The 24,471-nt window shown below is 37.3% G+C and overlaps 1 protein-coding gene across 1 annotated transcript in view; it reads right to left on the bottom strand.

The window, feature by feature from the left end:
- Positions 1-12,891: 12,891 nt before the first annotated feature.
- PTBP3 (polypyrimidine tract binding protein 3) overlaps positions 12,892-24,471 on the bottom strand; it is a 45,132-nt gene continuing 33,552 nt past the window's right edge. Inside the window, exons 10-15 of the mRNA XM_033084964.2 lie at positions 23,721-23,845; positions 21,128-21,161; positions 20,425-20,517; positions 19,691-19,907; positions 18,661-18,738; positions 12,892-17,515 (exon numbers count right to left, since the gene is read on the bottom strand). Coding sequence (XP_032940855.1) covers positions 17,383-17,515; positions 18,661-18,738; positions 19,691-19,907; positions 20,425-20,517; positions 21,128-21,161; positions 23,721-23,845 — 680 coding nt within the window. The 3' untranslated portion in view covers positions 12,892-17,382. The remainder of the gene's footprint in view (positions 17,516-18,660; positions 18,739-19,690; positions 19,908-20,424; positions 20,518-21,127; positions 21,162-23,720; positions 23,846-24,471) is intronic.

Raw genomic sequence — 24,471 nt, 5'->3', positions numbered from 1 at the left:
TGGCTCTCTTACAAGTTTTGGGTTTTCAGTTTGTTGTTTTTTGGGGTTGTTTTTGTTTGTTTTGGGTTTTTGTTTGCCCTGAGATCACCTGCCCAAGCCCCAGCTAATTGGTACAGAAAGATAATTAAGGATTCAGGAGTGTAAGACAGACTAGTGTCCCAACGTGCTGATCCTTAACATCTTGGGCAAATTTTTCTTGTTTCACATAAAAATCTCTCTAATGAAAACGCAGACTAATATCTATATATATTTTCTGTTCTGGATAGGGCAAAAATTTTACTCTTTTCCTTGTCAAACCTAAAGGAAGCCTCATTTGTAATTACAGTGTTTCCTTCATCCCTGACATTAAATTGCGCAGAAGATGTATGTACCAGTATTTGCTTCAGTTTTTCTTCTTTGTGAAAATGGTTGTGATTGTCAAAGTATTAAATTCATACAGAGATGTTTGGAAGTTTCCTGCGCATTTTTAGCTTGCAAGTGTCTAAATGCAGGTAATTGAAAATCAGAAGGGCAAGCTGGATTAAACATCTCCTCAGCCATCTGTATTTGTTCTGTCTCCTTTGCAGACAATTAATATCACATCATCTAAATCTCTTTGTTTTTTTCTCCTAAGGATTTTTGGCATAGATTGCACTGCTTATTTTGACACATGAAGACAAAATATTTGATAATAATAGCTCTTTCAGCAAATGCATTTTTAAAAACACAGCAAACTCTTCAGCCAGAGTGAATAAATGTATTTCAACCATGTTAACAGATCACTCTGCTATTCATAGTGCAATTGCATCCTTGAACAGCTTGCTATCAAGTGTTTCTTTCCAACAGGCAATGAAAAGATAACTGTAGCTTGATTAAAAATTCCTTCTATCTGAATTATGTCTCTCTTGCCTATTTAAAATTAATCAAATTAATAACTAGTTTTTGGTTACCTATTTAGCTCCCAGAATGAGAAACACCAATTGTTGAAAATAACTCCAAATTTCAGAAATAACTGAAAAAATTGACTGACCCTCTTCAGTTTCTATTGAAAATGCTTCAGTAAATACTGTGCTGAAGTAAAGCAGTATCTTGTATGATTTCTTAAATTTTTTTTTAAGAAGAAATATTACTCAAGTTCACTCAAGTAGTTTGCAGTACTTCTGTCTGCACTCTCAGGGTGTATATGCCACTGTCTCAAGTCCTAGCAGATGAAGTCAAGATGAAAATGTAAATGAGATTTCTGCAAAAGCATACCTGAATTTGAACCTTAAATATTGAAAGCTTTTATACAATTTGCCTAGAGGATAGGGCTTGGAGTATAGTATATATTAGAGTATGCCCTGTACATCTAATACCAAGGGCATAGTAGGTGATAAAGCCTGCTCAGCCTGCTGACAGTTACTGCTAATCAGAAAAGCAGCTCTCCAGAGCAAAAGGGCTGCTATCTGCAGGTTTTAGCACAGGAGACCAAACTGGGCTTTGCCACAAACCCACTGGGAACTTTGATAAGATAACCCCTCTCTGCCTCTCTTCACTTCTCCCTCCTGCTTAGATGTGTAACTGGGATAGTATTCCTACATAAGTGTGTATGGTGCAGCACAACCTCTGGTAGAAGGTTTCATGCCTCACCAGTCTGCCCCAGTTTTAGAAGTTTTGAAGCCACAAGGACTTAGTGTGTATTTACAGGGGGGTGGGGCACTGGTCCTAGTATTGTGAGATCTTGGAATGTCATCCAAGAATACTGCTGATAGCCACTGCTTCTGATATTTCCATGCTCTGTCTTTTTGAGGGTTATGCTGACTGAAGACCATACTTAGGACAAAAGAGGTAGATAGGCACAAAGGAAAAGTTTAGAAAGGAACAGTAACAGCACCCCCTTCATATGTTAAAAAAACCAAAACAACTAAGTAAATAAAAATATATGTTGCGATTTTTTCAGTTCCAAGAAGATGAACAGACATATTTTCCTTTCAGATCCTGAAATATCTTCTAAAATGTGAAGAGAAAGAACTTGGCAACAAGATTAATGCCTTCTTCTTTGCCAGGCTTCCTTAGCTCACCCACAGGGGTGTTGGCCTTTCTATTGCAGCTGCATAAAACTCAATAACAGCTTTTCAAGAAGGCAAAAATGAATGACAATATCTTTGACAGGTAGATGAAAAAACCCAAATCCCACTGATTACACAATTATCCTTTTATTATCCGTCTATCACCATCAGCTTTGCTGTATTTATGGGCAAGATGAGCCTAAAAGTGAGTCTAAAAACATTGGATGGGAAATATGGCAACTTGTCAAATTACATTAGCTATGAAGATAAATTCCATATTTGCATCTTAAGAGTTCCTGGCCATTCTGCCCTGTGAACCTGCTTTAGCAGGGAACCAGATGATCTCCAGACGTCCCTTCCAACTCCAACCATTCTGTGGTTCTGTGACAAGAGATAATAAACCAAACCTGAAGCTGTTCAGGCAGCTGGGAATTCTCTTGCCATGGCTTCTTTATCTATGGATCAATTGTATTTTGTCACTAGGCAGTTTCAGATTTGCATCAACACTGTGTAGTGAGAAAGAAAAAGGAATCTAGTAACCAAACGTTTCATAACAAATACCTCAAGCTTCACTCTCTGAGCTTTTCTGTAAGCAATTACAACTTTTACATGCTGTTTATTGAATTTAAAGTAGCTGTTTTTATCTCAATTAAAAATTACCTTAAATTACTATATTTTTAGACCCTGGGGATACAAAGCCAGCAGAATGAGCTGGATTTTAGATTCATAAAATTGTGCATTTCATTGGCATTAAAAAAAAAAGTCCTCTTTTATTATAAAAAGCACAAGCTCTGCTCTTTGGTCTTAGAAAATTACAGTAATTTCACGATTATAAGCCGCACCATTTTGACTAAAATTTTGGTCCGAACCCAAAGTGCGGCTTATAATCAGGTGCGGCTTATATATGGACAAAGAACGAAAAGTTGCTGTTTTAGTTTGGAGGACAGGTGTCTGCTGAGAAAGGCAGGAGTTTCTCTTTGAAATGGAGAATGCAAACCCCCTCTCTCCAAATTATTATAATTTTGAAATCAAGGGGTTTTCAGGCAAAAATATGGGAATTAGGAATAACAGTTCTTTTCTAGGGAAATTAAAATAGAAATACAGTACTACAAAGCAACAAACTCCAAACCCTGACAAAGTCAGAGTACAACCTGACACCGTCAGGCAGGGTGTTGGTAGCAGTCCCATTAAATGGTGATTGCAGTCCCCTTGCAGTGACAGATGTGGCTTAGTTGGAGCAGTGCTCCTGCAGAAGGTGCAGTTTCCCTCTGGAGGTCCAGTGGTGATGTGGAGAAATCCAGTTTTCCTCTGGAGTCCAGTGGAGAAAGGGGCTACCTTATTGTCCCAAAACCTCTGTTTTTATCTTGGTAAGAAATGTTGGGCTCTTCCCCCTGGCTGGAGCAACTTTCAATGGGATGCAGTAATTTTATCAGTCACGCAGTGGGACTCAATGGGCCATTAGCAGACAATGACTGGCTGGAGGAAGGATGGGTTGTGAAAAGATAAAGAACAATGCCCTGCCTGGTTTCAATGGATGGCCCATTAGCAAATTATCTGCCATTGAGATAAGGATCACTGCCCCCACCCTCAACAGATGGTGATAGAACAGATACCTTTTATCACACTCTGTATTGTAACATGCGGCTTATAATCAGGTGCGGCTTATGTATGGACAAAACCCAAAAAGTTGCTGAAACCCAGAAGTGCGGCTTATAATCAGTGCGGCTTATAATCGTGAAATTACTGTAACTTAGGTGTAACTATTATTTCTACATTTACTGGCAATCAGAGAAGAAATACACCGAGTGATGGCATTTCTGCATTGTTATAATTTGTAATAAAGACTTAAGACTGACATTTCTGTGGAAATAAAAGGCCATTTAGTCTTTTTTTTTTTTTTTTTTTTTGTAATTCGAATTGCAAAGCTGAAAGCCCTATTTATCTTCAAAGAGTAGCTGCAAGAAATCAAGTTTGTCTTACAATCACAGAACCACAGAACAGGAAAGGTCAGAAGGGAGTACTGGAGTATTCTGGTCCAACTTCCCTGCTCATGCGGGGTTATCTGAGAGCATGTGGCACAGGATTCCATCCAGATGGTTCTTGAATATTTCAGTTAAGGGAAACTTCACTAACTCTCTGGACAATCTGTGTCAGTGCAGTTCCTCACACTGTAAAGAGGTTCTTCCTTATGTTGATGTGGAAATCTGTGCATCCATTTCTGCCTTTTATCCTATCTCTTGGCATCACTGAGCAGAGCCTGGCTCCATCCTCTCAACACCCTCCCTTCACATACTCATACACATTGATGGGGTTCCTTCTCAGGTATCTTTTCTCATGGCTGAACACATCCAACTCTCTCAGCCTTTCCCCATAAGAGAGGTGCTGCAGACCTTTACTCATCTTTGTTGCCCTTCACTGGACCCACTCCAGGAGCTCCATGTCTCTCGTACTGAGGAGCCCAGAACCGGACACAGCATTCCAGGTGATAGCTCACCAGGGCTGAGCAGAGGGGCAGGATCACCTCCCTTGACCTGCTGACTGTTCTCTTTCCCATGTAACCCAGGATACCATGGGCCTGCTTAGCCACAAGGGCACCATTGGCTCATGAACTTTGCATAGAGCAGAAAAACTTGGCATTCAAATAATGTAAGCCCATGAGAACTAAATGATGACTGACCATTAAGGCCTGGACAAGGCTGAGAAATTTGTTTTGCTATGTGCTACATGAATCTATCGTCTAATTACAATTACAGATTTTTTATTTTATACCCATTTGATGCACAACATGTACATCAGAGGGTGTTTTAAACTTTGGCTGAAGGTACAGCCCCATTATTTGGAGAGTAAGAATTTATGTGTATCTCAGTTTTGAAGTGTGGTTGTTTAGATTGGATCCTAGTCTTCAAAAGGGACAAAATCTAGATTATTCAACAGGATTCACACAGTACATTCAGCATCTTAATCAAGCCCAGTGTTTCTAGGCAGTTGATCTGCAAAGTTTTAAGCAATTTTCCTGTTAGATTTCATGAGACAGTGAGTGAGTGAGATATCCCAGGCAAGACAGGGTGCTGCTGCTAACATCTATGGTCAGGCCCTTCAAAAGTAACCTCTCCCTTATCTATTTTCCTGTTGATGAATGGCAACAATGACCTAAAAATATTTTTGAAGGGTCTTAATTAAAATCATATGCATTAAAAAAACTAAATTAAAAAAGCAATCTTCCCATAATATAAAACTGGGAGAAACTAAGCCCTGGAGAATAAGTGATTTGTGTAAAAGGTAGAGATACACAGTGATTTAACAACTTCATCAAAGAAAAACTGTTCACACAAATAGCATAGTTCTGCACTGATGAATAAAGAGTCCACAAAGAGTTCTAATAAGTTCTTTGGGAATCTTACAAGCACATATAGCATGCCTTGAAGGAGAAATTAAAACCATCTTGTGTCAGGCAGGCTGTAACCAGCAATGTCAAACCAGACCAGAAAAAGACAGGTATATGTTAGCATCAAGAAGTGTGGTTTGTTCATTAACCTTTGCGTCTCTGTGGTTAAATCAATATGGGAAGATCTAATGCTCAAAGAACATAATGCATAGTTACTTGCTGTTGAAACAAATTATTTGATTGTGATAATGATTGATAATGATTCAACAATGATGGAGAGATCTGCTATAAAAATCTTCAACAAGTTCAGTATCTGATAGACCAATGAACGCTCTGCGAAAGAGGACAAACTTGTTGAAACACAAAGAGCAACAGTATAAACCCTGCATGCTTTTGAAAAGATAATTAATGCCCCAGCAAGATAGAATTTTAAGCCGTACAGTCATAATGAGAACATACACACAAAAAGGAAAAGAGCACATCACCCAACCAAACATCACACATGAAGAAAAATATAGAAGCCACTTTCAGTTAATAGATGTAATAGAAGATACTACTTGCATAGTAAATTTTAAATAGAAAAACTACTTTCAGAGCTTTTCAAAACGGGGAACCTTAGTTACACAGTTCACAAGATACTTCAAATCTGATGACCAGCTGAGTCAAATTTTGCATATACAGAAATGACATTTCGCTGAAGGTACTGTATTGCTGCTATTAAATCTCACACTGCTTTTGGACAATTTGATCATAGGAGAGAATGGGAAAAGGAAAGAAAAAGAATGAAAGAGAGGTGGTCAGTAATGCCAAAAAGTCAGTCACGTTTTTTGGTAAGAACTAAACCTGACAACTTCAGGTTTTTGGAAGAAGTTTTTAATTAGAAAATAACCCACAACCCTCTTTTCCAGCACCCACCCACATTTCATTGATTAAAATAGACAATGGAGCTACAGACAGTTTTTCCCAGACCATCAACAGAATTCAGAATACTGAAGAGCAGAAATCCTAATTTCTTTAGTCTTTGTCCTTTTTTTTTGTGTTGAGATCGTATTTGTTTTAAAAAAAGCTTCAATTTTATTTTTACAGGCAATAATACTTACTGAATATATTCTCTAGGTGTGTGCTAGGCAGCACCATAGCAGGGTAGAAATGGAAGCTGTATCCAACACAGAACTGTAAGCCTGCAGCATTATTCAATATCCTTTGGTCCACTGTCCTTTAAAAAAAGTTTCCAAGCATTGAGCAATGTGGCTTTGCAGACCAAGATGGACTCTGCAGAGAAAAAAAACCCACAGAAAACCCTCAGTAAAAGCTCTTACTGACTCTTCATTGGTACAGACAATATGCACACAAAAATGAAACAGTTCGTATAATTATAAAACAGTCTCGCTTGGAACCAACCTTAAAGATCATACAATTTGACCTACCCACCTGCCATGGGCAACAACACCTTCCACCAGACCAGGTTGCTTAAAGCCCAATCCAATCTGGCCTTGAACACTTGCAGGGATGGGAAGTCCACAACTTCTCTAGCCAGCCTGTTCCAGTGTCTCACCACCCCCACAGTAGAGAAATTCTTCCTGGGATCCAATACAAACCTGCTCTCTTTCAGATTAAGGCCATTTGCTGTTATCTTACTGCTCGTGTGAAAAATCCCTCTCCAGCCTTCTTGTATCTCCCTAAGGTGCACAGCTAGAAAAGCACTTTACACAGTAGATTTAATGGAGGAATTACAGAAGGTATACTTTGCTTCCATTAAAAGCTCTGATTCTCACAAAAGGACAGAGTAGCTGTACTTGAAGGAGACTGGAAATAAAACACAGGACCTAAAAGTGTTACCCTGATAAAGCAGCAAATACCATGGAAGAAGAATGATCTCTAACTTGAGACTAAAAGCATTACTCTTGTTCTAAGAGTTGTTTTGGAACCAGGCAACTCACACTAGCAATAGCCTAAAGGCATTTGTTCTTATTGTCACTGGACTGTTTCTCTTGGGGTTTTTTTGCAGTATCTGAGATGAGTTTACAGTTAACAGCAAAGGAATTGGTCTGGATATGGTGTCTGGGATTACTTGTTTTTCTGAGGTCTCTTCTTCCCTCTGCCTCTATCCCCCACACCTTCTCTCACCTACATATTCTACCCCAGCTTCTGCTTTCATTATCTTTCACTTAGACATACTTGTACTCACCTGCTACATGCCAAAGAACTTAAGTACAAATATCTCAGTACAGTTAAGAAAAGTTTTTGTGAATTTTTATTTTATTTTCAAAGCATTCAATTACCTCCTTTCCACCTCTGTAAGTGTGAGCCCTGGGGCTATAAAGAAATCTTTGGACTGATCCAAACCATGTGAGATATTAGATGCTGGCAACTTCACCAGTTACTGCCTTTTCTCTTTCAGCTTGCAAGTAACAGAACAAATTCTGGTATCAAAAATTTTATATCTGTGCTATTTAAAAGTTGCATTTTGTTTTTCATTTTCCAAGACAGACATTTGTAAAAACTGCTTTAGGCAAAAAAATCACTGTGATCATATTGCAGGGTTTAACAACAGGAGACAAGAATTCAAGATGTTATTTATTTTTGGTTAAGGAGTAATGGGAGAAGACAAAAGTTGGGAATTTCATTTTCTCACACATTCTTAGGCAGACTTGGTCAAAAAATACGAAGCCAGATTATGGCCACCAAAAGCTAGAAGTTTTCCTGGAATGCTCATCAAATATATAAGCATCCAGGACAAAATCAACAGTTACACATGGCAACTTCATATCTAGCCTTTGGAGAATGAGCATTTTGCTGAAACCTGCAATTCAGTCTAAAGTGAATCAGATTTTTCTCCCCACAAAAGCATCTACGCTCAGAGATTGGTAATAGCATAATTTACTGGGTGCTCAGAAAGATGTGCTGCACTCCCCTCATGTGTGTATCTATGGCCTTAGACTATCTGTTTACCATCAATCCTGAATTTTGGATGCAAGAATAAGAGGGTCTAAAGTAGTTGTGCAACACAGAGAAGGGAAACCAAAGGAGTATGAAAGAAAAGCAACCAACAAGACAGTTGAGAAACGGAAAGCTGAAAGCAGACCATCTTTTTAAGCTGCTATTTTTAAATCTTTGTGCAAAGGATATGAATTTCCTAGGGCTAGAAAAGAGTACAGCATGGTAAAAGATAAAATAATTCTCAGTGATATGGCCCCAAGTCTCTCATCACTGAAGCTTCTCATCCCTCTCAAATAACAAACGAGTCATCAACTACTGTATTGGTTTAGAATTGTAGAATAGATTTTCATCCTACTGAAAATAAGAATTTCTGCCCTGCTCAGGAAACAGTTTAGGTGCTGCTGACTTTCACTTCTTGCTGAAGATGCACATTAACCCTCTTAAAAGACTTTTGATATGAAAAGCTTTTGTTTAGATGCCCATATATGCTGAAGGAAACAGAAAATTAGATGTTATTAGCTGCATAATTGTAAGACCAGAAAAAGCCTAAAGCAATGGACAAGAACATGGGAAAATTTAAGAGAGTACAGCCATAATTATATTTATTAAAAGACATGCTACAACAACTAGAGTTAGGAAATTAGTTAGGAATAGGTATCATGTAATCAGAAAACACAATAACCAAAAAACCAGAATATATTACAGGACAAACAATATCAAGTTCACCATGCACTACACAGTCACAAAATAGGTTTTTTTAATACATCTTATATCTTCTTTCAGTTTTAATTAATCTCCACAGATATGGAATACTTTTCATGCAATGCCACAAGATGCTTTACAAATGAAAGCTTTTGCTTATTAAAATATACAGACAATCTTTATATAAAAACACTTTACATTTCCATTTATTTCCCCAAACACTCTTTTGCCAGATTTAAAAACAAAACAAAAAACAAACAAAACATGATGTTACAAATATTTACAGTATTTTCTTGTGTTAGATGAACATTTTTATAAACTGAAAGGGAACTTCTATGAACAGATCATGTGAAATGAGGGAATGACAGCAATTCTTAGAAATGCCTACTTGAGTACAGTACTAAAAGCAACATATTAACTTTTTGCCTTCTCTCACATCATTTGGTTCACATTACTATCTCATTTTTCACTGTTTCTACCACCAATAAGAGTCTCAAACAGAGGCCACTTTGCATTGGGTCTTCCCATCAGAAAGGAATGTGAGAGAAAACAGGTTTTCATATATCTCAGTAAAACTGAAGTCTTTGGTGAGAGAGTGAAGTGACATTCTGATGCATGAATCTGCTTGGTTGGCAACTTTTGTCTTGTGCTGCTGCAGTTCTATAGTGAACTTCTGCAGAAAGTGGGTAACATATTCAAAAAGATTTGGAAAGTGCTTCAAATCAAGTTTATGTGTGGTAGCTTCCCACTCATAAGTAAAGCAGAGTTTCCAAGAACTGAAAAACTGCTTACAGTGATGACATTAATCTGCTAAAGTAAAAGCTTTCTTCATTTATCAAAACCTTCAATTATGTAAGCATTTAATTTCTTTGGGACTGCTCCAAGCACAACATGTCATTATTATCTGAAGTTGGAAATAACATGCGTTATGCTTGGATTCCTACATATTGCAGTACAAAAGAAAAAAACTGTAATGGGAAAGACAGTAGAATAATTAAATCTGTATTGAAACAGCTGTAGTTCACTTCTTGTAGTCAGTAGACAACATTATTTTTTCACAATATACATTTTCCAGAGGGAAAAAAGTATTTTTTATACTTCAGACACCTACAGATATGAAAAATCCTACATATAAAACTACTGAAGGCACAAAAACTTTGGTCCAATTTTGTTCCTATATCACATCCCCAATCAATAAAACCCTGAAGTGAAATAGTTCAGAAATTTTATATTAGGATTTGCTTTGAAAAGAGCAAGCAAACAATCTTGTATATAGCAAACCAAACTTCAGAAGACACAAGATAAAGTTAATTTAAAGAAAAAGTTCTGTGCAATCTGACTAGTCTTGTTTCAGCACAACACTAACAAGATTAAGTCTGGTAGTTATGCTCTAACAAAGTATCAGGGGTAAAGGTTAAGGCAAAACAAATCCTTTTGTAGGCAGCTGGCCTCTCATTTGAAAACAGCATAAAATGGCAAGTAGTAGGTCTACATCTCTTATAAACAACCCCAACATAACACTTTCCAACTGACATGAATCAGAGGAGGGCAAGATAATTGATAAGACAGACCTCACTAGTAGTACTGTCCACAAAGACTAATAGTTCTCTTGGTATACAAACACAAGTTTGCTGTCTGTAATCAGAAAATGCCACAAATAGGCAAGTCTCCACAGATACATGGAATATCCTCCCAATAAAAAGGACCTCAATTTATCAGTACACAAAACCAGTGCAACATACAGAACCAGCAGACAAGGCTGAGTCAAATTATGAGTCAAAGTTTCAGAAATTAGTTCTGATGTTGTAAGAGTTCTGCAGAAACTCAAGAAGCAGAAGTTTTACCATTGTATGACAAAAGAAGGATCATTTGAAAAGGCACTTAGCTGCTCCTGGGTTGTTAAAAAGGCCTTATTACACTTTGAACCAAGTGCGCATCCATCAAAAAAAATGGACTGGGAGGTAACTCAGAATTGATTCAAGGACATGACATACATGGAGGCATAACCATATAGTCACAGAATCACAGAATATGCAGAAGTGGAAGGGATCCACAAGGATCATCGAATCCAACTCCTGGCCCTGCACAAAACAGCCCCAAGGAATCACACCATGTGCCCAAATACCAACTGTGCACATTACCAGATACTTCAGAAATTAATAACATACGTTAAAGAAGTTACAAACACATCTTTAACAATTTAAGGCCACAGTGTAGAGAAGATGAAGCCAGAATCCTCTTTAGTGTTACACAGTTAGCAAGGAAAAAGGCAAAAGATACAAAATGCAGTACATTTAAAGCCTAGTTATATATTAAGGATGCAAATTGACAGTGAGAACTGCCAAACAGAACAGCGAGGAACAGAGAATTTGCTCTATTTATTTTTTTTTAATTTACATGGACAATTCTTTGAGTAACTGCTTGAAGTTGTCCATAATCTGAAAGGTAGGAGTAAGGCCTTTGGATGTTCCTTTCCATCCACATCACTCTGTATAGGTATTGTATCATCCACAACTCTGTAGACTAGACAAGACTCTGTAGAACAGTATCATTCTTTCCTGAATCCTGCTCTTTTCACAGATCAAGGGATCTGCTATCATAGGCTTTAAAGCATTGAGATCTGAGATGAAACTGTGCTTCTGCAGCAGGCACTATTGAGTCAAGCACGAAGTATAAATATTAATAATATTTATAAATATTCCTTCTGCCATGATTCTTCCGTAACAATGCATTGTAATAACTAAGCTATGTTTGTGCTTTCAGTTATTCAAGGCAGAACTAAAAGGGAAAAAGTAGCCTTAACTAGTGCCTTCATGCTACTAAGCAAATGTTAAGATGTACTGGCAAGTTTCAAAGCTTATCTACATATCTTGTAAAAGCAGATCTCCCCAAGAGGCAGCATCTTTCAGATACACACAATTCTGAAAGTATGTTGACAAGAAAAATTTGGTTGCAAAGACAGAACAATAAAGGTGAATCAAAAAAGGTACACAATACTTGTATCAAAAAATCAAAAAGGAAAGATAATAGACTTTCAGATTTTTCCAAATTTGAAAATCTTTTAAGATTCTCCAGGCAATCTTTTCATCAATTCTCACAGTCAGAGGGAAGGTGTTTGAAAGGGCCAGTCAAATCTGGTGAATCAATATATGCTTCTGGGGCTGTGTCCCAGGGGTTTGGTTGCTTGGGACTTGTCTTAGTTTGGAGGACAAGTGTCTGCTAAGAAAGGCAGGAGCTTCTCTTTGAAATGGAGAATGTAAACTCTCTCCTTCCAAATTATTATAATTTTGAAATCAAGGGGCTTTCAGGCAAAAATATGGGAATTAGGAATAACAGTTCTTTACTAGGGAAATTAAAATAGAAATACAATACTACTACAAAAAAAGAAACTCCAAACCCTGACAAAGTCAGAGTACAACCTGACACCCTGTCAATTAGGGTGTTGGTAGCAGTGCCATTAAATGGTGGCTGCAGTCCTTTTGCAGTGACAGATGTGATCCAGTTGAAGCAGTGATTCTGTACAAGGTGCAGTTTCTTTCCAGAGGTTCAGCGATGTGGAGAAATCCAGCTTCCCTCTGGAGTCCAGTAGAGAAAGGGCTACCTTAGTGTCCCAAAACCTCTGTTTTATCTTGGTAAGAAATGTTGGGCTCTTTTCTCTGGCTAGAGCATCTCCCAATGGGATGCAGTAATTTTATCAGTTACACAGTGGGACTCAATGGGCCATTAGCAGAAAATGACTCCCTGGAGGAAGGATGGGTTGTGAAAAGATAAAGAACAATGCCCTGCCTGGTTTCAATGGATGGCCCATTAGCAGAATATCTCCCATGGAGATAAGGATCACTGCCCCTACCCTCAACAGATGGTGATAGAATGGATACCTTTTATCACATCCTGTATTGTAACCCAAGACAACTTGCTTTCAGAAACTGGGTCTAACTGAGGGCTGACAGAGTCCATCTGTTACAAGAGGGCAAGAGCATTTTCTGCCACAGTCTCACCAAGCTGGTGAGAAGGGTTTTAAACTAAAGATGCCAGGGGGAAGAGAACCTCAGTCCATCCCACTCCTTCCAGTTTGGTGCCAGTGCCAGCAATAGATTTCCAGAGTCTGAAGAGGGATCACAGTTCAGCAGAAAAGCACCAGAAGAACAACACAAAGAAATTCCAGCTGTTCCAGCCAGTAAGTCGGCTTCATTAGGGTCTCAACTCCAAAGCATCTATGCAATAGCACGTAAGAAGGGCAATAAACAAGAAGAGTTAGAGGTGTGGGGATGCCTATGACCTCATTGGTATATGATGGACACACAGTGGGATGGCTCCAAAGAGTGGAGTGCTGGAATGTAAGGATGTAGGGTCTTCAGGAAAGACTGGAAATGTAGGCAAGGAGGCGGTGTTGTCCTCTTAGTGACCAGCTGGAGATCATGGATCTTCAGCTGGGGATGGATGAGGAGCTGACTGAGAGTTAATGGGTCAGGATTAAAGGCTAAAGGCAGGCAAGGGACAAGAGCCTTTATAGTGGGGGGTCTGCTAAAGATTGTCTGACCAGGAAGACAGAGAAGATGAGGCCCCTTACAGACAGAGAGGAGAAGCCTCATGTACACAAACCTTGTTCCTCATGGGGATCTTCAACCATCCTAATATCTGTCAACACAGCAGCACATAAACAATCCAGAAGCTTCCTGGAATGCATTGACTGTAACTTCCTTCTTCAAGTGACAGAGGAGCCAAGGAGAGGAGGTGCTGTGCTGAACCTTTTTCTCCCAACAAGGAGGGGCTGACAGGGTATGTGAAGCTCGAGGGCAGCCTCAAGTGGACCACAAAATGGAGTTTAAGATCCTTAGGGCAGCAAGGAAGGTGCACAGAAAGCTCACTACCCTGGACTTCAGGAAAGCAGATTCTGGCCTCCTCAGAGATCTGCCTCATAGAGTATTCATGGGATAAAGCCCTGGAGGGAAGAGGGACCCAGGAAAGGTGGTTGGTATTCAAGGATCACCTTCTCCAAGGTCAGGAGTGATTATCCCAACAAAGAGGAAGTCAGGCAAAAGTGTCATTAGATGAACAAGGAACTCCTGGATGAACTCAAAAAATTAAAGAGATGCTACAGAGGGTGGAAGTAACAACATGCAGCCTGGAAGGAAGAGGTTTTCTGAGTGCCCCAAGTGTATGAAACTCTGAAAGCTAAAGCTTTGCTTGAAAAGTGGAAATATAGCCTACATTTGTGAAAAGGGAAATAAGAAAGACCCAGGGAACCATAAGCCTGGAAGTCCCACCTTGGTTCTTGGTAAGATGACGAAGTAAATGGCTTTGCTAAAGGCAAGTCATGCCTGACAGATTGAATGGCCTTCTACAACAGAGTTACGACAATGGTGGATAAGAAAAGAGCAACTGAACTTGTGCAAAGCATGACACTGTCCCACAAAAACTTCAGTGTCTCTAAACTGGAGACATGGATTTGATAGGTGGACCTTCAGCTGGAAAAGAAATTGGCTGTATGGCCACATTCATTCTGATCAACAGCTTGATGTCCAAGTACAGACCAAAAATGAGTAGTGTTTTGTAAGGAACAGCACTAGTGCCACAGGTGTTAAACGCCCTTGTTGGTGACATGGACAATGGAATCAACTGCATCCTTGGCAAGTTTGCTGACACCACCAAGCTGTGTGTGCAGTCCACACACCTGGAAGGAAAGGACAGCATCCAGAAAGACCTGGACAGACTGAGGGGTGAGCCTGTGAGAACCTCATGAAGATCAACCCACACCACAATTCTGGGATTCTGTGAAATCCTAAAGATAAAAACCCTTAGGGGAATATTATTCCTAAGCCAGTTGAACTTTCCAGTACATAGTACATTCTGCATATTTATATAGTTGTGTTGTACAGCACTTATTATAGCTACATCTGTGCAGTCAGATTGGCTGCTACTGTTGAGGAACACGTTCACAGAGGTAGCTTGGGGTGCAGCTGCAGTGGGAGCTGCAGGTGGAGCTCTGGCTGCTGGAGCCCAGGCAAAGAGGCCATGAAGAGCTGACCCTCAGCACAACAAGGGCCTGGGGACCTGTGGCCCAGCCAGGGGACCAGACACTGAGACACAGAAGGAGCCCATGGTCCCAGACCTTCCCATGCTTAGAATGGTGAGGAGACAAAAACCCAGAAGCTCCTTTGTTCTGGGCCCCTCCTCAGAGACCCCAGCTCAAGCTGTCAGTTTGTAATTGTACTGTGATGAAATTATTTTAATGGTTGGGGATGCCTGAGACTGCTGTGGAAAATCTGGACTCCACCCAGTAAGGAAACCTGTTCCGACCGTGGGAATGTGGGGGCATTGCTGGGAAGGGTCCAGTTACAGGTAGTCCCAGCTCAGGTGGTCCAGGTGACTGCCAGAGTGGCTTTCGGATGGTCAGACAGGGAAGCTTTCTTGACACTACACCTGTAATCAGTTTACATACATCAAGGTAGTATCTGCAAGCTACTATAAGGCTGATTTTGCAAAAATAATTCAGAGGGAAAATTTGAGAAAGCTCACTACAGAATACCTAGATCATGGTAGAAACATACCTTTTCTTCTAGAAAGACAAAGCCATACAAATCAAATGAACGAAAACAGTTATGAATGGCAAAACATCGCAGCAGAAACAGATTCTGCAATAGCTAGAAGTAAATGAATGCCATGTTTGAAAGAAATTGGTCTTTAAAATGTGGTAAAGTAAAATTAAATCAATTTTCAATTAATTTATGTGAAAGAAAACATTAGGAAAGAAAAGCTCTTAAAATGAAATTCAGCTTATTAAAATACGATCAAAAGTCATTAGTATTCACCTGTACACTCATGGCAAAACCTAACGGCATCTCAGCTCAATCCTCAAAGAGGAATCAAGGTTCAGTATCAAACATTTTTTCATACTCACAAAGGAAAGAATGATAGCATTCTATTACCTTAACACTGTAAAGTATTAAAAATTAAGAAATGCAGAAACCTGAAAGATATATGCTGATACAGTCAGTGTCTCTCAGAAAATCAGATGAAGTGCAGGAAATGAACTGGATTTGCTTTCTCGCCTTCCTTTATAGGTTTGTTTGATGTTTTAGTGTATTTTTTCTGGGTGTGAATTTTTTATCGGCGAAGAACTACTATCAGAGAAGTGCAACTAGCTAAAGAATTCCTATGTGATTTCACAACAAATGAAACCTCATTTCCATCTATATCCAATCTCCATAAGAAAGGACAAGAAATTAGAATTCAAAGTATTAATTAATGAAAAAAATTATATATTGCAGTATAATAGAAAACATTTTCAAAAAGAGCAAGAGGAGAATTTTCACAAAGCCCACAATATTTTTGCAAGATACTTCAGATAACACTCTAATCTATTGTTTCATACACACGTTTTCATATATAGTAAGGCACATAATAAGAAATTAGGTAAATACACAGTAATTTAAGTATTAGACTTCAGAGTGGTAAAAAACCTTGAGGTTTAGTTTTTCTGCCCTGAAAGATGACCTTAGCAAAAATAGTTCCTTAAAAAGTTGAGAAACCATCACAGACCTGAATATATTTCCACAAAACTTCAAACATTTAATTATTTAGAGAAATGTAAAAAAAATATTTTAAATCAAGACCATTTGCTTATTTTATTTTCTCCAAGGTACTGTTTTACACATCTCTTCATAGTAGAAAAAGGACATCAAGCTTCCAATCCACAGTCAAGTCAAACTAATTCCCCAATACCACACCTTGAAGAAACTTGTCAAATACCTTTTATTCCACAGAGAGAAGGCACTGCCTTTTCTCTAATAATTTAATCTATAAGAACAGAACAGACGTTTTATTTTTATAAACAAGTTATTTGTAAAGATTCACCAAAGTATGAACACACCCCCTGGTAACATAAATACTATTTTTAAAGGATACTCACAGTTACTGTTTGCTTTTCTTCAAGAAACCCAAGTACTACTTCACATTCAAATTAGTGTTTAATGTGCACTAGAGTAGATTTACTTTTTCATTAAGCATACTTGTTTGGTACATTGTAAAAGCACTCTAAATTGTTTTGTAAGATTGATTTCAAACAAAAGCTGAAAGGATGTTCTCAAAATATAATTTTAAGTAGGAAATTTGATAATAAATATTGTTGCTAAAACTATTTCACCGAAGAATCTTTATATGGATGACATACTTCCAGCTAGAATCAGAATAAATCATCACTTAATTCTTTGTGTATGAATGAGGTTTTTTTTTCAAGAGACAGAGTTGGTCACAACTGTCTCCGTCTCTATTTGAAGATTTTACTAAAACCATTATGCAGCCTTAAAGGGAAAATTCACAGAAAATTCAGATTGAAGATTTTGAGAAGGAAACTCTGAGATGTTGGTTTTCTCCAAAGTCATGATTGTGAAGCTCAATGAGAGCGTGAACTGCTTCTTCCACAGAGCCCAGTTGGATAAGAGCCATTTTGCAATCTTTCCTGAAGAACAATAAAAACGATTATTAATCCTAATCAAGTTTTCAATACCACTAGAAAAGTGGTATAAGTAGGTTTTTTTTCTCAGCTATATCAGACACTTCAACAGCAGAAGAATCAGAGCTATTTATCCATTTGCTAAAATGTAAAGATAACAAAACTACAGTAATTTCACGACTATAAGGTGCACTGGATTATAAGGCGCACTTCTGGGTGTCGGCAAATTTCTGAACTTTGTCCATCTATAAGGCGCACTGGACTATAAGGTGCACTTTTTTTTTTTTTTAGCTAGGATACGCGCACAAAAAAGTAACGAATTAGTAACGGAGTCGTGCAATTGCGGGGTTTACTGGCAGTACTCAATTTCCAAACATTTTTCACAGATTGGTATAGCCTTTAAACGCAGCCCCAGGCGCCCTCCCCATGCTTCGGACCCTGGCACTCCCGCCCACCTCCAGCGACGGCTGGCGTGGCTCCCGCGGCTGGTGTGGCTTGCGCTTCCGGGTTGGCAAATTTCCGAACACTGTCCATATACAAGGCGCTCTGGATTATAAGGCACACTTCCAGGTTTCGATCAAAGTTTTAGGCTTTAAGGTGCACCTTTATAGTCGTGAAATTACTGTACATAAATTTTGCAGATCTATGGCTGAAAGTCATGACATTCTTTCATTACCCTGGACTTCAAAAAGCTAGGTCAAAATAAGGTTTGAAGATCTCTAAGAAATACTTGTATTGTCCATATAGATGGTATTATTCTAGCAGATATGATTTTACTAAAATAATGCTGCCAACTAACCTTAATCAATGTACCTTGTCATCACTGTCATTTTTTATATGGCATTTTACATACACAAAGCTTGTATTTTTTCAAGAAGTGAGCATTTACTTTCCTTAAACTTATTTTACTTTGAACGCACATGGAATTTGTCAAAGGCTGCATGTTTTTAATTTAGTTATGCTAACCCACTATCCAATTTAAAATTTTAAGATTGAGAGTATCATAAAAATTGTGATAGGTGTACCACTTTTGCTTATAGCTATACATGGAACTCTCCCTGTAGTTACACATACACATAGAAAGTCACGAAAAAGCAATTAGCTATTTTTCAGGATGAAAACTTGCCTAGCAATTTTACAAGAGAACTTACTGGAAAAATTTGAAGCCTTTCACAGTAGATCCTTTACTTGTAAAAAGGTTCTTCAAATCATCGACAGTAACAGAAGGCCTAATGGAAGAAAAAAACAAAAAGTAACCAAACAAAACAAACTCCCCTCAATTTGTAGAAAAGAAGAGTTCTGTAATAATATTAACTAAATCAAGTCAACACTTCAACCCAAAACACTTGCCTTTTACTTTACGTTTTAGTTCAGTTTAGTTGCTACAAAAATATTTTAGATACACTATTGTTTTCCATACAACCCCATTTCTTTCTCAGTAAAATTCAGATTGCAAAAAAATTTTATAAAATCTTAAGGAATACATTTCATCTTGCAATTTTTGCAAGTGCACGTCACATATTTTCAATTTTGAAAGATGTTAAGAGTGCCTTATAATTAACTTTTTTACTTGGGAAAAATTCCATCGTTTCCTTTTTTCACTTCCTGCACAGCTGCCAAACAAGAGAAGCCTGTAAAAACTTGTTTGGCTGTTACTCCACATAGTACTGATAACATTCTAAACATTTAAAAAGTTAGTTCAGTCTTAAAGAGCACACTAAATACTATTTTCTATTTTCTTTCTCACAATTTGCCCTCCACATAAGAGATCAGTATTCTGTAAAAAGTGTTCTTTAAAACGCATTAGAATTATTAAAAACCGTGTCTATATTAAATAGCAATGTCTATGATGAATTTGTTGTCATGTGCATTACCTCAAAAAATATTTAACCTTTATGAAAATTTGTGACACATGATTTAATATGTCAAAAACCAAAAGCATACTCTCAAGAAAATGTAAACTGATCAAAAATCCAAGATGATAATTCCTTCAGTTATCATCTTTGACAATGATAAAAATGAGACAGTTAAAAGATTCACTTATTGTTAATTACATTCCAGAATAACCCACAGTAGAATAAATTGTAAAAGGCCAAGGAAAGAAAACTTATGTCAGACTTCTAAATTTGACAACATAACCTAAAAAGTCTTTCCAAGAAGATAACACATGCAGATACTCACGGAATGTTGGAGAGATGCAGGGTGGCAGATGGAGGAAAGATATTTTGGAAGTTCTTAGAGCTGGGATTCTTAAAGCGATGTAAAGGGCTATTGCTGTAGTCCTTTGTCAGACCTTTGTCCTCTTGTCCCTCACGAGGAAGTTGAATTGTCTGATATTTTGAAAGAGTAGCATACATGACCCTTCCATAAAGCCTCTGTCCATTCAGATAGTTGATAGCTAACCAATGGAAAAGTAATGTGAACAGGAATTAATGAAGGGGAAGAAAAGACAATTCTTTGAATACTAATACTGTTTTCTACTTAGTGTCAAATTTCACATTCTAAATTTAAACTGCAACTTCCACATCTATCAGGTGGGTTATGTCACAACATTACATTTAAAAATGGTAAAAGGACATAATATAATCTCCAGTTCAAATGCCAAAAAAAGGCAGAATATCTCAATACAGACCAGCTGATTATTCTTAAATAGGTAGATAAAAAATAAATTACAGGAAAACAATAGAATATATTATTAAAATACATGACAAAAGATTTGTATGTTTTAATTCTAATATTTACTAGATTGAGATTGACAGACTTTTTTTAAAAAGATATTATCAAAGTTTGCATGTAGCAATGCAGTACAATGATGAATTTAATTTGTTTATGCTTGTCACTGACAGATGACAAATTCCTCCTTTATATTGAACTCATATTAGCTTGAAGCATAACTGTGCCTTAAAAATCAATACCTAATTGAGCCTGGGTTGCATCAGCCATCTGAACCAAAGCAATTCCTCTTTTCTTAAACATGATCTTCACACGATGCACATCACCATACACACCTGTGGAAATCCAGAAAGGAAATTTTTTCAGAGCACTACTATGAAAAGCACAAGGCCAAGTCTGTTTCTTTTGATTAACGTTAGTGTTACAGAGAATAATCACTTCAGTAAACAGGTTGGTTAAAATAGTATAAGGAGAGTTTTAAAGTGTGTTATTTTCTGGGGCTCGTAAGCAGAGGAAAATCCCCCAGATCCAAGTCATACTATTGCATGTTTATGTTCAGTTTGTAAACATGTCAAAGTCCTCTTAACCAAGGCATACTAAAATATTACTCTGCCACTGTCCCTTGCAACTAATGGACAAGCCAATTCTGTACAGCATTTCCTCTGATACAACTTCTGTTCTTTTTATCTTAGTTGGCTTTCCCATTTTTTGTAGTAAACAAATTGGACCACACACCAAAATTCTTCTGACACCAACAGTTTTGCTGTTTTGGAATCTGTGGCTTTTAAGTACTGAGTCAATTGCCATTTTAAAACCAGTGCATTCTCTCAGTGCATTTCCTGGACATGCACAGAGCAATGGACTTTGAATTAACCAGCATGGGTCAGATAAATAAAAAGAACCACCAGCCCTGTGGTTTGTCAAGGTATATTTGACGTATCTTACCAAATAGGATGAAAAGTCCATAAGGTGTGATGGCCTGTTTAAATGATAAAATGAGTACATTATTTCTAAAGCCATGCAATTAAAGACATCTATTCCAAAAGTGCATGGGTAAACCATAAGACTGGAAGAGATACTAACACATAAACCTGTCTCTCCAAAAGCCATTCCCTGCAACCACAGTGTATGGCATTCTTGTTAATACACATTTGCTATGCACATGTAAAATACATAAACAAGCAAACACTTCAGCTCATGCATTTTCATCACTCAAGAGTCATTCTGTCATGCTGAAGAAGCTATTAATTTTTTAAGTAGCTTCATTATTTGACCTGATCCTTTCTAAGCTAGAAGCTCATTCCCTGAAAAAAATGAAAGACATTTGTTAAATTAAAAATAAAGCATTAAAGAACTCCTTTGTATGTTGTAAAAATATCAATACATCAACAAAACTAAACCCAGTTGCTTCAAAATGTGTTTGCTTTGTCATCAACTTCATCCCCATCCCTCTACAAGGCCATGACTTTCTAAAGGGGGACTCTGAGATTTAACTGCTTAAGTATGAAGCATATAGAAAGTGGTATTTAAAGTGTATTCAGTTAGATGCTGTAAACAGTAAGCTAAATATTGATTAAGAAATTATTTTTCTTCAGTGATTCTCAATTAAATTCTTTTGTGCCAAGTACCAAAAATAATTTACAATCTAATGCAGCCAAAATTTTTTCAACTGAGGCAAAGGTTTAAAACTCATTAGTGACAAAAAATACCTGAGTATCAGAAGCACTACTCACACTCTCTAGCCTTATTCCTGCTCAACTCCTCAAATGTGTACCAAACATACTTAAATTATTCAGAAATAGATGATATTGCAGCCTAAGTGAAAGGCCACACCCATCTATCATCAGCATTTAGTGGCAGAGAACAATTAGTATCGATGTAAAATTTAACCTCATCATGATTTTATTCTTTTGGCCCAAATATTTTCATTCAAGATGGAGATTTCTGTTTTTAAAAAGAAATTTCTCATTCAAATGAGACCACAATATTTCTACTTAAAAAAAAAGGTAAGGTCAGGGGAGAACAAAAGACAAAACCAGGTAATTTGAAAGTCATGAATTAATGTTTAAATGCATGCTGAAACCCTGCAACAGGACAGAAATATGAACTGGTCAACCAGATTTTCTATACAGAGAAAAAAGGAGTGACAGGGGTCAGACAGCCAATACTGAAGGACAAGTGTTACAGAGCTGTCAAGAAATATATTTCCAAAAGTTAATGCTGTAGTACATTCTTATTTTTATCCTTTTAAGAAGTTGAGCATTACTTAATACATTGATATTGTATCATGCATTACAGCACTAAGTTCTACATGAAATCTTAGCTATGATTAGTACTTTGTAAATCATCAATGTCCTAAAAAGAGCTCTCACCTATGCTTCACATGTGTTTATTCTTAAGACTCAAGCTCCTTTCAGATTCAGAAAATCATCTTAAATAGTCAGCTGCAGAAAGCACATCCAGAGCCATTACCAGAAAGTCACTGATATATTGAAAAATCAAAGAAAAAGTGACTTGTTTTACAGCCCTATCTACAGCTGGGTTTTTGATGCTTACTGTGAATTTGGCTGTTAGTACGAACACAGAAACAGAATAATTATTTAAAGAAACTGGTGAACAGATTTTTAAACCTCAGAATATGAAGGTAACTTCAATTGTGCCAACAAATCCTAACAGTTTTACAGTTATGGAAATATATTGAGTGTGTGTAACAAGAACTTTACATTGCTGCAATAGGACTGCTTATCAACAGTCAAAAAGATTTGTGTTTGAAGTCATGGCCCTGGTAAATCCTGATTTTAATTTTCTAAGAATATGTATATTGCTTTTAATTAAGCACTGATCAATGTTTGAATAACATGAGTAAGATTATGGACCAACCTATGTCATTTCCACTACAAAAATAACTTTGCAAGTTGTCCTTGTTAATTTTATGCCACCATATGAAAAAGTATCTGTGAAAACTGAATATGGGTACTCATCAACTTTTAAAAATAAATGTAGAGTGATGTCAATAACATAATGTACCTGTGTTCTTTTTCTTTAATCTTGAAAAAGTTGCAAAACTAGGAAGATCCTATATATGTTTAGAAAAGTACTTGATTTGGCATGCTCCTATTTACTTTTCTGTTCCCTACTTTCCTTTTAATTCCTTTTTACCCAATGTAAGGAAAAATCCTTTGCCTTCTTTACAGATAAAACAGCACACAGAGCAGTTATACTAACAGAGATACCAGTAAATTACCATATATATATGTTGTTTACATCTTCAAACATCTCTTCTCTTCTCTCAAATTACTAGCCACACTGCTAACACAGGATTCCTAAAGTAAATTGTGTTAGGAAGTTTTTCACTGATGACTGGAGTTTTTAAACCTCAGCAATATTTCCAGCTACCTAAAACAAGTATAGAGCTGTCCTGTTTTTTGTATTATCAGCATAGAGAATTTCTCTTATTCCTTCAGCTAATGACAGTTTGTAAGGTTTCTGGCAATTGGTACAAGGTGACACTTGCATCAGTTCCACCAATCAAACTTACTTCAGGGTTGAGGTTGCTAACTAGTAAAACGGAGTTTCCTGGAATACCAGGAATAGTCATGTGTCCAGGCGCTGCTGATGTGGTGACCGTGAGAGGACCAGGTGCTCCAGGTGGAACAGAAGGACCTGGAAAGGTATAAATAGCATCACTTGACATCTCAAAGTGGAAAAAGAAGAATACACAAGCAGGTTGTATTTGGTAAAACCATCAATATTCAATTTTAAAATGTTTTAAAGGAATTTAGTTATTACTAGTAACTGACCAACAAAGCAGGAAGGACCTCCCTTTCAGAGAAAAAAGAAACACTCAGGTACACACACAAACCCAAACACAAGGGGCACATAAATTGCAGCCCAAGAATGAATAAAAATAATTCAGCTCACAAGCTTATCCTGTGCTAGAAATGAAAAGATCACAGTGTAAAAAAGTATCTATTTTTCACCTGACAGCCAGAAAAGGGGAGACTTCCCTTTAACTGAATATCATAGCAGTTTTATGATTCTGAGAAAAACAAATGCTTAATTTCTTCTCTTGCAGGTTATCTTTATCATGGCATTTAGGTTCTCTGCTTATTGAACAATAAACTACATGAGTATATGGTTTTTTATTACAGAAACTTATTTCATTGAGTATATATATGAAAAAGAATTAAAATTACTCAAACTAATACTGTGTTCTGATTGCTGTATTTTAAAACAAATGGTTCTGAACAGATGCATTCAGATGGGGCACTAGCCATAACTACAAACAC

Source organism: Catharus ustulatus, chromosome Z (genome assembly GCF_009819885.2).
Source record: "Catharus ustulatus isolate bCatUst1 chromosome Z, bCatUst1.pri.v2, whole genome shotgun sequence".
NCBI lineage: Eukaryota > Metazoa > Chordata > Aves > Passeriformes > Turdidae > Catharus > Catharus ustulatus.
This window is presented reverse-complemented; position numbering and strand designations above follow the sequence as displayed.